We start from the raw sequence: 13,578 nt of genomic DNA, 5'->3' as shown, positions 1-13,578 counted from the left end.
GACATAAGAACTCTATTCATACCTGTATGTAAAATGAGTTTTTAACCCATTCTCTCGCTCATCTATTTTTTAATAAATCTTAGTTTAGTTAATAAGAATTGATTGTATATGTGTACTTGGGAAAGATCTGGAATATTCGTTGACCTGGTGGGTGATGTGTACAACGCTTTGGGATTGGTAGAATTTTTTATTTGATGAACAAGATTTTCAATAATCCTCATCATATTTGACTTGGGTGTTCAGGTGGGTGCTCAAGCCTGGGTTGCTTTAAGGGAACTGTGTTTTTGGCTTCTGGATAACCAGTAAGGTATTATAGCAGCTGTTTTCTTGCTGGATTGGTGAATCTAATTATTAGAATAACCACCAGTTTTTGGAGCTCATCTGCCACATTCTTTGCAGTTTGGCCTGATTAAGCAATCTCAGCCTGTCCCCCCCTTGAGATCTCAGTCACATCTTCCAATTGTGGTTTGCAGAGAGAGGACAAAGCAGCAGAGTCGCCTCAATGCCAGGGAGCCCGTGGACACCCAGTTTAGAGGTGGCTCTGCAGCGACGTCTGCCATCCTGTACAAAGCTGTCGGCACAAGCTCCCCTCCCACTATGCACACCCTCTCCCTGGGTATGGCTCCAACCCATGGCCCCGCTCCCCAACTACCAGCTCCTCTACCTGGGAGCAGTAGTAGCAAGCTCCCATCTTGCAAAATAGTCCACCTGGGACTCCAAAGCCCACAGACCCATGGTGGGGTGGGGGCAAGACAGTGGGCTTGGTAGGGTGAGACGGATGAGGAGGGCTAGCACAGGCCGCTGGCACAAGGCTGCGTCCCGCCGTCAGTAGGATTCAGAGTGAACAACCCTAAGCACCTCCGCTCTTCCATTCGCCGCAGCGCAGACCGCCCGCCGCCAGGCGCCCGGAGAGCCATTCCGGAAATAACCGAGCACCTGCCAACTGTAGGCGAGCGGTTCCGGAAATGGCCGATCGGGTCCGGCAACAGCCAATCGCTCCCCCCGTAGCCGAGCGGCTCCGAAAATGCCCGAGAGGTTCCGGAAGTAGCCGAGCCCTTCCGGAAAGCCCCGGAGCTGTCCGAGTCGGCGGCGTAGGTAGAAGCCGCTGTGCGGGAGCCATCATGGCGGATCAGGCAGCACAGCTGCTGGCCGACGGCATCGCGAAGCGGCTGGTGCAGGAGGGCCGGGGTCCGATGCCCGACTACTGCGACGGCACCAAGGTAACCAGCCGCCCCTCCCCCTCGGGGCAGAGCGGGGCCAGGCTCTGGCACGCATGCGCGGCGGAGACAGACCGTTAGGCGGGCCTAGTGGCGCCTGCCTGGTAGAGTCCGGCAGCGCTGACACGGGCGGGGCTGGTGACTGCGCATGCGGCAATGAGCCTGTACTATGGTAACGTGCCCCGCCTTCCAGCATCGCGCTTCTATTGGTGCTGTTGTCATTGACTTACAACCGCTCCTGCGTGCTGATAGGCCAGATACTCTAGAGTAGGCGGGGCACTCAGAGATCTTTTTTGCCCGCCCTTCCTCCTCAAGTGGCGGGGCGGGGCTCTTGGGGCAGTGACGCTCTGTCCCAGGGAGGGGGCGTGGCCTGAGCTGCCAGCAGTGACGGGCCCCGCCTTCTATGGTGGGGTGGGGCAGTGACGCGCTGGCCGGGGGGAGGGGTATATTTTGGTAGGGTCGCTTCGTCTTTACGTTCCTGGGGCCTGGCTCTGGGAGGGCGAATGGCAGCCAAAGCCCTGCAGGCAGCATGGGCCTGGTGGGGCCCAGTAGGGGCAGGGCTGGCACAGTGCCTGGGGGGAACAGTGTAGCCCAGGGGAGGGGAGCCCGTTAGAGCTGGCAGAGCTCAGGCTGATGCCCCCGTGTCCTGCCTGGGAGGTCAGGGCCGTGCAGTGCGCCCCAGTCCAGTGGGTGAGCAGGGCTGGGCACGGTGTGTAGCAGGAGCCTGCCAGGAGCACATGGCCCCAAGCTGGGCACACAGCAGCTCCCAGGAGAGGGGTGCTCTGGGTGACCCTGTTCCTGCCAGGGCCCATCTCCTATCTAATGGGCTAGTAGGGGCATGGCCCCATGTCATGGAGTCACCGGGGCGATGCTCTGGAACTACTCCATACAAAGCCAGTCAGGACTCTGGGGGAGCCTCCTCTCTCTGAGCATAGTGCCTCCAGGGCAAGAAGCTCGCACGGCTTCAGCCTTCCTGGGTCTGACCTCAGAGCATTCAGTATCTTCTTCCACACCATGCGCTTCCCGCAGTGAGTCCGCCCGGGTGAGACTCCTGGGGAGGCCAGCGGGCCCTGCACCCCAACTCCACAGTCAGACGTGACTCAGCCAGCCGGTAAAACAGAAGGTTTATTAGGCAACAGTAACACAGCGTAGGGCAGAAATCAGTGACTTTCAGCCAAGACCATCTTGGAGGGAGGGGAGCCCAGAGCCAGGACTCTCAGCCTCCCTCTGTGCCACAAGCCAGCCAAGACCTACTCAATTCCAGCTGCCTGGCCCCTGCCCTGCCTGTTGCTGCTCCTCTGGCCTTTTTTCTCACTTCCCCAGCCAAGAGTCACCTGGTCATATCCCCTCCTGGGTCTCAGGTTACGAAGGGGCGGCTATAGCATTGGTTCAGACAGCTGGAGCAGCCCCTGCAAAAGTCACACCCCCTTATTCCCACCACCTAGACATTAGTGCAATACACAGGGAAACTGAGGCACACACAGTATTTGTGCAAACCGGTATGACTCACATACAACATAATAAGGGAAAATCCCCACTTCATCACACCGTCACTGGGGGTTGTCAGCCAGAGCTGAGAATCCCAGCATTCATGCACACATCTTCTAACGTGAGCCTCCCTGCCTCATCACAGCCAGTGGGTCTTGGTGAGCAGTCACTGGCCCGTGGGGCCCTGTTATGCTGGGTGGGGAGTGGAACAGCCTCATCCACATTTGATCTCCCACGCAGGCCACTTTCCACTACCGCACCATGCTGTCCGACGGGGAGCACCGCGTGCTGGACGACAGCCGTGCCCGCGGGAAGCCCATGGAGCTCATTATTGGCAAGAAATTCAAGCTGCCAGTGTGGGAGACCATCCTGAGCACCATGCGGGACGGGGAGCAGGCTGAGTTCCTGTGTGACACCAAGGTATCCTCCTACTCCTACTCCTGCTGGCCCCACAGCTCCCTGCATTCCCTCTCCAAGCACCATTCCTGGGGGGTGGGATACAGGCCAAGTTCCTGTGTGACACCACGCCCCCCCCCCAGGCATTTCTGTTGTCTGTGCTGTAACCCCAGGCTTGAGGCAGTCTCTCTGGGGAGCAACCTTTGATTTCACCAGGCTCTGAGCAGAGCTGTCCACGAGGGCAGGCCATGCGGCCTCAAGGGTTCTGGGCCTTCAGACTCACCAGGAGCTAGTCCAGCCAAGATCTGTTGGAGGCTTTTAGCACTTGGGGGAGCTGAGCATGCAGCGATTATAGCTGGACCAGCCAGGGCTCTGTACCATAGAGCGCCAGTCTCACCGTGTTGGCAGAGCCGCTAGTCCAGATGAAAGGCAGCAGGAGATCTGCCACCACAGCGACCCGACCTTCCTAAACACCACATGCTCTGCTGGCAGCGGCTCTCTTGTCACAGCTGCGTCTGTGCCGGGGGTTCTGCCAGCGCAGCTCTGCTGGTTGATTTGCTCGCTCTCGTAGCTGGCGGAGCCTTGCAATGCAGCCAGGCCTGCCTCCCCGCAGCCAGGGGCGGCTCTATGGTTTTTGCCACCCCGAGCATGGCAGTCAGGCAGGCTTTGGCAGCTCACGCAGATTTGGCAGCGTTTCTGCGGGTGATCTGCCAGTCCCGCCCCTTGGTACCTGCTGCCAAATTGCCGCGGAAGCCATGGGACCGGCGGACCTCCCGCAGAAACCCCGCCGAAGGCAGCCTGACTGCCGCCCTCATGGCGACTGGCACACCACCCCCCGCGGCTTGCTGCCCCAGGCACTCGCTTGCTGTGCTGGTGCCTGGAGCTGCCCCTGCCCGTAGCCCCAGCTCCTCCTGTCTGTGCCCAGCCCTAGCCAGGTGCCTTCCTGGGCTGGTGGTTAGGAGTTACTGGGCTCCCATGTCTCTGCTGGGTCGCCTCCATTTGTGGGTGTTGAGTCCAGCCCATCATTATTAATGGGTCTGGTTCCAACCCAGCTGGCGCAGTGATGAATCCCTGGCCCTGAGCTCCCGGCCTCAGGGAAGGGAATGATCCCTCCCCCCAAGGAGGCCACGCAGAGTGGGCAGGTGCCCAGGGTCAGTACCACCAATTCCTGCATTTAGCCTGCGCCCCAGGTTCCTGTGTGACACCCCTTTCCCCCGCTGATGCCCTGTCCTTCCAGCACGTGGTGCTGTACCCGCTGGTGGCGAAGAGCCTGCGGAACATCGCGGCAGGGAAGGACCCCCTGGAGGGGCAGCGGCACTGCTGCGGCATCGCCCAGATGCATGAGCACCACTCTCTGGGCTACCCCGACCTGGATGACCTGCAGCAGAACCCCCAGCCCCTGATCTTCGCCATCGACCTGCTGAAGGTGACGAGGGCCTGGGGACCCGGACCTGGGGATGGAGGGGCTCTGAGGGGTGGGAGACCCCAGCTGGAAACGGGGTCCCTGAAGGGTGGGGGAGCTGTGGGGAGGGGGTAGTGGGATTGGGGAGTGATGCCAGGGGCTCAACTGGGCTGGGGCTCTTCCCTTGCCCGGTGTGGTGCCTGGGGATGGGTCCAAGGGATGGAGGTGAGGTGATGGACAAGGTGCCTGGGCTCTCTCTGGATGGATATGGTGCCCTGGGGCTGGGGCAGGGCTAGGCTCTCTCTGGATGAGCATGGTACCCTGGGGCCGGGGCAGGGCTGGGCTCTCTCTGGATGGGCATGGTACCCTGGGGCCGGGGCAGGGCCAGGCTCTCTCTGGATGAGCATGGTACCCTGGGGCAGGGCCAGGCTCTCTCTGGGTGGGCGTGGTGCCCTGGGGCCGGGGCAGGGCTGGGCTCTCTCTGGGTGGGCATGGTGCCCTGGGGCTGGGCTCTCTCTGAGTGGATGTGGTACCCTGGGGCAGGGACAGGCTGTCTCTGGATGGGCGTGGTACCCCGGGGCTGGGGCAGGGCTCGGCTCTACCCCACTAACACAATATTGCAGGTGGAGGCGCCCGGCTCGTACCGGCAGGACCCATGGGCCATGACGGATGAGGAGAAGATGCAGGCAGTTCCACTGATCCACGAGGAGGGCAACGAGCTCTATCGCCAGGGCAAGGTGACCGAGGCGGCTGCCAAGTACTACGATGCCATCGCCTGCCTGAAGAACCTGCAGATGAAGGTGAGCAATGCCCCGCCCGGGCACTACGTCCCCAGATGCTGACCCTGGCCACGGGGGTTGCGAGGAGCTGGCTCGGTGGCTGCTCCAGGCCACTCCCACCCACCTGCCCCTGAGGGACCTGGCGTGCCTCCTTCTACACTCTCTCCTGGGAAAGCCCCTGTTAGCACTGAGCCCTCTGCAGCTTAGGGATGGGGCTTTCTGCTCCAGTCCCGTTTCCCCGTGAGCTCCGGCAGTGAGTCCTGCTGAGATCAGCCTGCTCTGCCTCCAGGGAGTGACGCTCCAGGGCGCACATGCAACCAGGGCCGCGTGGTCACGCCTTGGGGCATCCAGGCCTACGTCACATCCAGATGGGCAGAAACTACAGTCCCTATGTCAAGGGCCCTCCTGGTGTCTGTCGGATGCTCTCTGCCCCATGTCTCTGAGCCTGGTTCCTGGCCCAGCCTCCTGCTGGGTCTGTCCCCTCTCTGGGCCGGCCCTTGGCTGTGCAGTTGGTAATGCAGGGGCTCTGGCTGAGGCCTACCACTGATCACGTTACTCCCAGCCACCCCTGTCCCGGAGGAGGAATTAACCCTTTCACCCCCATTGCAGAGTGGGTGGGGAAACTGAGTCATGCACCTGGTGACAATATTTCCACAATCCCCAACCACAGGCGCCTCTGCCTTAGTGGCAGCACCAAGCCCACTGATTTGCCAGGATCCACCTCCAGGTCTCCCCTGCCTTCCGCCCTGCCCCCTGTGCCTGCTCCTCATTTCCCTCCCCCCTTGCAGGAGCAGCCGGGCTCCCCAGACTGGATCCAGCTGGACTTGAAGATCACCCCCTTGCTGCTGAACTACTGCCAGTGCAAGCTGCTGTGCCATGAATACTACGAGGTGCTGGACCACTGCTCCTCCATCCTCAATAAGTATGAAGGTAAGGAGCTGTGCGGGGCACGGCTGGGACAGTGGGGGCTGCAGATTGGGACTGTGGGGCACCGGTAGGGCTGTGGGGGCAGGAGCCCAAGACTGGGATAGCAGGGGGTTGTGACTCGGGTCTGAGGGGCACCGGCAGGGTTGTGTGGGGGGGATTCCAGAGCTGGGATAGCAGGGGTTGAGAGTTGGGTCTGAGGGGCACCGGCAGGGCTGTGGGGGGTGGGGATTCCAGAGCTGGGACAGCAGAGGGTTGAGAGTCGGGTCTGAGGGGCACTGGCAGGGCTGTGTGGGGAGGAGCCCAGAGCTGGGATAGCAGGGGGTTGTGACTCGGGTCTGAAGGACAGTGGCAGGGCTGTATGTGGGGGGAGCCTAGAGCTGGGATAGCAGGGGGTTGTGAGTCAGGGCTGAGGGGCACGGGCAGGGCTGTGGGGCGGGGGGGCTCAGTGCTATGATAGCAGGGGGTTGTGAGTTGGGGCTGAAGGGCACCAGTGGGGGGCGGAGAGGGAGGAAGAGCCCAGGACTGGAATAGCAGGGGGTTGTGAGTCAGGGCTGAGTGGTACTGGTAGGGCTGTAGGGGGGGAACTCAGTGCTGGGATAGCAGGGGGTTGTGAGTCAGGGCTGAGGGGCAGCGGTAGGTCTGTGGCGGGGAGGAACTCAATGCTGGGCTAGCAGGGGGTTGTGAGTCAGGGCTGAGGGGCACCGGTAGGGCTGTGGGGTGGGGGGGACTCAGTGCTGGGATAGCAGGGGGTTGTGAGTCAGGGCTGAGGGGCACCGGTAGGTCTGTGGGGCGGGGAACTCAGTGCCGGGCTAGCAGGGGGTTGTGAGTCAGGGCTGAGGGGCACTGGCAGGGCTGCGTGGGGGGGAGCCCAGAGCTGGGCTAGCAGGGGGTTGTGAGTTGGGGCTGAGGGGCACCGGTGGGGGGCGGAGAGGGAGGAAGAGCCCAGGACTGGGATAGCAGGGGGTTGTGAGTCAGGTCTGAGGGGCACCGGCAGGGCTGCGTGGGGGGGGAGCCCAGAGCTGGGATAGCAGGGGGTTGTGAGTCGGGTCTGAGGGGCACCGGTGGGGGGCGGAGAGGGAGGAAGAGCCCAGGACTGGGATAGCAGGGGGTTGTGAGTCGGGTCTGAGGGGCACCGCTCTGGGCTCTCTCCCCACAGACAACGTCAAGGCCTATTTCAAGCGGGGGAAGGCGCATGCCGCCGTATGGAATACAGCCGAGGCCCAGGCCGACTTCGCCAAGGTGCTGGCGCTGGACCCGTCGCTGGGCCCCGTGGTGGCCAAGGAGCTGCGCAGCCTGGAGACGCGCCTGCGCCAGAAGGACAGTGAGGACAAGATCCGCTTCAAGGGCATCTTCTCCCAGTAGCGGCTGCGCCAGCCCCGTGGCCTGGGGAGCAGCAGGGTGCGCCAGAGGGGCCTCCGCTGGGTGAGGGGCTGTGCCGACTGCCCCCGGGCCTGGGCTGGGGTGAGCTGCCAGCACCCGTCTGGCCGTCTGTGCTTGGCACCCCCATGCTCCTCATCCTCGCTTCCCATTCTCTGTAGCCAATAAACTGATATTTATCCATGGGCTCTGCCCTTCCCGCCTGAGCCAGGCCAAGGAGCCTGGAGCCGCTGCCATGCCCCCCTCCACCACTTTCCCATTAGTGCTGCCCTGGGCACCCTGCAGCCTCTGTTACATGGGTGTGTGAGCTGGGTTTGGTGCCTTGTAGCTGATTTATCTGCAGGTCACTGCTGGTCCCCCTTGGGGTTACCCCCACTCTCCTAATGCCCAGCTAGCAGTTCTCAGCCTGGCACTGCCCCCAGACTTTGGCTGCAGCGCTGTCGCCCGCCTGGGCACTGGGCCTTGGGAACCCCACCCTCTAATTGTGCTGACTTAGGGGGAGGGGGGTGGCCGAAGCTCTGGCCCCAGGCCACCCTGGCTGGGGACAAGTGACAGGAGAGGTTCCTTCTGCTGCTACCTGTGTGAGGTGGGGGCAGTTCCCCCAGTTGGGCTGCAGAGAGGGAGGGGCAGGGGAAGCGGGGCTGCCTGTTAGCAGCTGATGTGTCCAAGTCTCTAAAAATCCACTTGCAACCTGTGAGCATCTGGAGTTGCTGTGTCGGTGGGGGCAGGAGGAGGCATGGGGAGGGGTGGGGGGAGGCCCTGGCACTGTTCCACCAGGCTGACCTCCCCCAAGGGCCAGTCTGAGCCGGTGGCTGGCATCTGCTGCCCTGCGGGGAGCCGTGCCCTCACCCTCAGCAAGGCTGCTTCACTCTGCTTGGGAGTGCTGGTGCTTCCTTCTGGGGGTGCCCAGCCTGGCCACAAGGGGGCTAGGGGAGCAGGCAAGAGGCCCTGAAGTCAACTGCCAAGGGCTGTGCATTCAAGTCAGTTTCAACTGTGTCAACTCCCAGCCACACCAGTGTCTGCCTTCCCAGCAAACTCCTCAAGACTCTGCCTGTCTTAACCTAGCCTTGCAGGTAACATTCAGTGAGAATTTAACATTTAGTCTGCAGAAGAGAAGAACGAGGGGGGATTTGATAGCTGCTTTCAACTACCTGAAGGGGGGTTCCCAAGAGGACGGATCTAGACTGTTCTCAGTGGTGGCAGATGACAGAACAAGGATAATGGTCTCAAGTTGCAGTGGGGGAGGTTTAGGTTGGATATTAGGGAAAACTTTTTCACTAGGAGGGTGGTGAGGCACTGGAATGGGTTACCTAGGGAGGTGGTGGAATCTCCTTCCTTAGAGGTATTTAAGGTCAGGTTTGACAAAGCCCTGGCTGGGATGATTTAGTTGGGGTTGGTCCTGCTTTGAGCAGGGGATTGGACTAGATACCTCCTGAGGTCCCTTCCAACCCTGATATTCTATGATTCTAAGTCCTCCCTGGGGCTAGTCAGGCCCAGTTTGTTCAGGGACAGGGAACTCAGCAAGGGCCGAAGCTCCCCCAGTGATGGCTAAATGGACCTTTCTGACTAAGGGCTGATTCTCCAAAGTGCCATCAAATCCCTTTGTGCAGCGAGCTGGGCTGCCAAAGTGCTGCCCCCCCCAGCAGGGACCAGGCAGATGCTGAGATGTGAATCCAGCCCTCCCCACTGAGCTGCTTTTATCCTGGTCCGATGACTCTGAGACTTTAAGGCCAGAAGGGACCATCGTGATCATCTTGTCTGACCTGTCGCAGGCCACAGAACCTCTCTTGCTTCTCCTGTAATAGGCCCAGGACCTCTGGCTGAGTTACCAAAGTCCTCCAATCATGTGACAGGGAATCCACCATTGACTGGCTAGTTCAAACCAGCAAGTGACCTGTGCCCCAGTGTGGCAGAGAAAGACAAAAAAAACCCAAGGTCTCAGCCAATTTGACCCGGGGGAGAATTCCTTCCCGACCCCAAATATGCCCATCAGTTAGATCCTGAGCATGTGAGTAAGGCCCACCTGCCAGCCACTTGGGAAAAGATTCTCTGTATTAGCTCAGAGCCCTCCCCATCTAGTGTCCCATCTCCGGCCATTGGAGATATTTGCTGCTGGCAGTCATTGATTGGCTACATGCCATTGCAGGCAGTCTCATACCATTCCCTCCATCAACCACTTAGGCTATTGCTACACTAGAGAGCTTACAGCCGTGCAGCTCTAGCCACTCGAAGCCAACCGGGGAGAGCTCCTGTCAGTTTGATTAATACACTCCCAATGAGCAGTGGTAACTGCATTGGCAGAAGAACCTCTCCTGCCAAGACGGCACTGTCCACACCAGTGTTTATGTCGGTGTAAATTATTTTGCTTAGGGAGGTGGCTTATTCACACCTGTGAGCAACATACGTTATACTGATAGAAGTAGTAGTGTAGACAGCTGTAGACGGGTTCGGCTTGGGCTCATTACTCCCCGGTGTGGCAGGGACCCACACTGCCCCACTATGTCCGTTCAGTTGGGTCGAGGAAGCAGTCTGGCCACGGGGTTTCACGCCACGGCAGCGATAGAGGCACAACAAACGGTTACATCCGGTTGGCGGGCAGTAGCAAGTCCCATGCTCCGGTCCTCAGACAGGAGCTGAGCAGCTTTATCTAATGAGCAGGCCTAGGCCCTGGGTCAGGGCCGGGCAGCAAAGAGTCAGTGTCTCAGACAGGAGCTGAGCAAACAGTTAAGCAATAGGCCCTGGCCCTGGTTCCAAAGGGCCTGGGAGAGGGAGGGACAGCCACCCACACATTGGGTGGCAGGGGGGAACGCAGGCCCACCCACTCCACTACGTCCCAGCCAGGGGCCCTAGCAGCAGCCGAAGACCCTCTGCTGCATCAGTGGGATCCTGGCCGCAACACACTGACATGGGCTCTGACAGTGCTGCAGCCAGACTAGGGTCGGCTGCCCCCGGGCTACTTCCTAACTCCCCCTCTAGAGGTACCTGCATCTGGACAGTGTCTTTCAAGGGGTCGAGCACTGTGGGTTCCTCAGGGTAACTGGCGAGCGATAGGCTTGGCAGCTCCTCTGGGTAACTTGTGCGGGGCAGGCTGGACTGCTTCTCCGGGCTCGGGTCGGCATCAGGCATTGGCTGGTCTGGCCAGTCTTCTGGTCAGACACCGATTGCTGGGGTCTCCCAACTGGGAGCTAGGCCACAAGCATCTGGCGTCTCCAGCGGCCATGTCTCTAGTGAGCTCTGGGGTTGGGCTTTTATACTTCCTGTTCTGTGCCTTGACCTCTGGGAGGGGCAGGTGCAGGGTTCACTTGTGCTGCCCACTTTGGTGTCTGGAGAGGCTCGTCCCTCCCAGGGCGGCAGGGAACCACACTGCCTCGCTACAACGACCATAGGTTTTTTGCTACTATTCTGCTGGGGAGGCTGCTCCAGAACTTCACTGCTCAGATAGTTCGAAACCGTCATCTAATTTCATGCTTAAATTTCTTGATGGCCAGTTGATATCCATTGGTTCTTGTGTCTACACTGAAGCTTAACTTAAATAACTCCTCTCCCTCCCTGGTGGTTACCTCTCTGATGTATTTCTAGAGAGCAGGCATATCTCCTCTCAGCATTGGTTTGGTGAGGCTGAATGAGCCAAGCTCCTTAAGTCTCCCCTTGTAAGGTAGAGTCTCCATTCCTCTGCCTGGTGGCCCTTCTCTGCACCTATTCCAGTTTGAATTCAGCTTTTTTAAACATGGAAGACCAGAATTGCACACTGTATTGGTGATGAGGTCTCACCAGTGCCTTATATAAGAGTACTAACACCTCCTTATCTCTACTGGAAATACCTCTCCTGATGCATCCTAGGACAGCATTAGCCTTTTTCACGGCTGCATCACATTGGTGGCTCACAGCCATCCTGTGATCAATCAAAACACCCAGGTCTCTCTCCTCCTCTGTTGCTTCCAACTGATAAGTTCCCGGCTTATAGCAACAATTCTTCTTGTTAGTCCCTAAGGCATAACCTTGCACTTTGCACTCTTAAATTTCATCCCATTTCTATAACTCCAGTTTTCAAGGTCCTCCAGATCTTCTTGTATGGGAAATGACTGCCTAGGAAGTACTCCGGAAGGGGATCCGGGGGTCATAGTGGACCACAAGCTAAATATGAGTCAACAGAGTAAGACTGTTGCAAAAAAAGTGAATATCATTCTGGGATGTATTAGCAGGAGTGTTGTTAGCAAGACATGAGAAGTAAGGGTATGGCTACGCTTGAAACTTCAAAGCGCTGCCGTAGGAGCGCTTTGAAGTGTGAATGTGGTCGCAGCACCAGCGCTGGGAGAGAGCGCTCCCAGCGCTGCACGTACTCCACCTCCTCATGGGGTTTAGCTTGCCGCGCTCCCAGCGCTATGGCACTGTTTACCCTGGTGCTTTACAGCGCTGTATCTTGCAGCACTCAGAGGGGTGTTTTTTTCACACCCGAGCGAGAAAGTTGCAGCGCTGTAAAACGCCAGTGTAGCCATGGCCTAATTCTGCTCTACTCCATGCTGATTAAGCCTCAGCTGGAGTATTGTGTCCAGTTCTGGGCACCACATTTCAGGAAAGATGTGGGCATACTGGAGAAAGTCCAGAGAAGAGCAACAAAAATGATGAAAGGTCTAGAAACCATGACCTACGAGGGAAAATTGAAAAAAAATGGTTTGCTTAGTTTGGAGAAGAGAAGACTGAGAGGGGACATGAAACCAGCTTTCAAGTACATAAAAGGTTGTTACAAGGAGGAGGGAGAAAAATTGTTCTTACCCTCTGAGGATAGGACAAGAAGCAATGTGCTTAACTTGCAGCAAGGGAGGTGTAGGTTGGAACTTAAGAAGAACTTCCTAACTGTCAAGGTAGTTAAGCACTGGAATAAATTGCCTCGTGAGATTGTGAGAAACGTGTCAGAGATGTTGTAGATAATACTTAGTCCGGCCATGAGGGCAGGGCACTGGACTAGATGACCTCTCGAGGTCCCTTCCAGTCCTATGATTCTATGATATTCTGGTCCTCCTCCATATTGCCAACACCTCTTAGCTTTGCGTCATCCACACATTTGATTAGCACACTCCCACTTTTTGTGGCAAGATCATGTTAAATAAGATTGAATCCAAGACCGATCTCTGAGGAGCTGTACTGGTAACCTCCCTCCAGCCTGACAGTTCACCTTTCACTGTGATCCGTTGTGGTCTCCCCTTTAACCTGTTCCTTGTCCACCTTTCAATTCTCATATTAATCACCATCTTTGCCAATTTAACTAATTGTCTATGTAGAGAAGAGAACTGATTTTTCAGACGAAGGAAATATCATAGATCTATTTTACCTGGATTTCAGTCAGGTAAATCCAGGTAAATTAGATCTACATTTCCTTCGTCTAAAAAGTCAGTTCTTTTCTCTATGGCAGGCGGCGAGGCCAGAAGGGGCTATTGTGATCATCTAGCCTAACCTCTGTACCGCAGGCCAGAGAACTTCTCTAAAATAATCCCTAGAGCAGAGCTTTTCATCCAGTCATGACTTAAAAAGTGTCAGCGATGGAGAACCCGCTAAAATCCTGGGTAAATTGGTCCAATGGCTAATTACTCTCACTGTTAAAACGTTTACACCTTACTTCCAGTCTGAATTTGTCTAGCTTCAACTTCCAGCTGTTGGATCCTCTTAGACCTGTCTCTCCTAGACTGAAGACCCCATTATTAACTATTTATGCCCCATGTAGGTATTTATAGGCTGTGACCAAGTCACCCCTTAACCTCTTTGTTAAACTATTCTTGTACCTTTTCTTTGGTGCCAGGTGTGGGACAGTCTGGGGCTCTGTCCCCAAGCCTGCCGTGAGCTTGGCTATTCAGTGGCACCAAGGGCCAGCTCGATTTACTTGTGGCTGGTTGGCGTCTCTGCCAGCGATTGCTCCTCAGCAGCTGTGTGTGAGCCGTGTGCTCCCGCTCTGGTTAATGGATCGAGTGTTGTACCAGCAGCCCATGGCCTGTGCGTT

General features: G+C 57.8%; 1 protein-coding gene across 2 annotated transcripts; it reads left to right on the top strand.

The window, feature by feature from the left end:
• The first annotated feature begins 471 nt into the window (after positions 1-471).
• AIP (aryl hydrocarbon receptor interacting protein) lies at positions 472-11,073 on the top strand. 2 transcript variants are annotated; one of them, XM_050956927.1, is made up of 6 exons: positions 472-1,220; positions 2,946-3,125; positions 4,339-4,527; positions 5,127-5,303; positions 6,071-6,204; positions 7,366-11,073. In XM_050956927.1, exons 1-6 carry the CDS (start codon positions 966-968, stop codon positions 7,532-7,534), a joined length of 1,104 nt encoding a protein of 367 aa, XP_050812884.1. In that variant the 5' UTR covers positions 472-965; the 3' UTR covers positions 7,535-11,073. The 2 variants fall into 2 exon arrangements, with proteins under 2 accessions (XP_050812884.1, XP_050812883.1); XM_050956926.1 differs by having other exon boundaries at positions 614-1,220; positions 6,071-6,212.
• The last annotated feature ends 2,505 nt before the right edge of the window (positions 11,074-13,578 follow it).

Source organism: Gopherus flavomarginatus, chromosome 5, assembly GCF_025201925.1.
Source record: "Gopherus flavomarginatus isolate rGopFla2 chromosome 5, rGopFla2.mat.asm, whole genome shotgun sequence".
NCBI classification, from domain to species: Eukaryota; Metazoa; Chordata; order Testudines; family Testudinidae; genus Gopherus; species Gopherus flavomarginatus.
This window is presented reverse-complemented; position numbering and strand designations above follow the sequence as displayed.

Bases quoted from the DNA above. Each gene is read 5' to 3' on its own strand.
- AIP (XM_050956926.1), top strand. From the start codon at position 966: ATGGCCGATCGGGTCCGGCAACAGCCAATCGCTCCCCCCGTAGCCGAG. The intron at 1,221-2,945 runs GTAACCAGCCGC...TCTCCCACGCAG, and splicing joins ACTACTGCGACGGCACCAAG to GCCACTTTCCACTACCGCAC. The intron at 3,126-4,338 runs GTATCCTCCTAC...CTGTCCTTCCAG, and splicing joins AGTTCCTGTGTGACACCAAG to CACGTGGTGCTGTACCCGCT.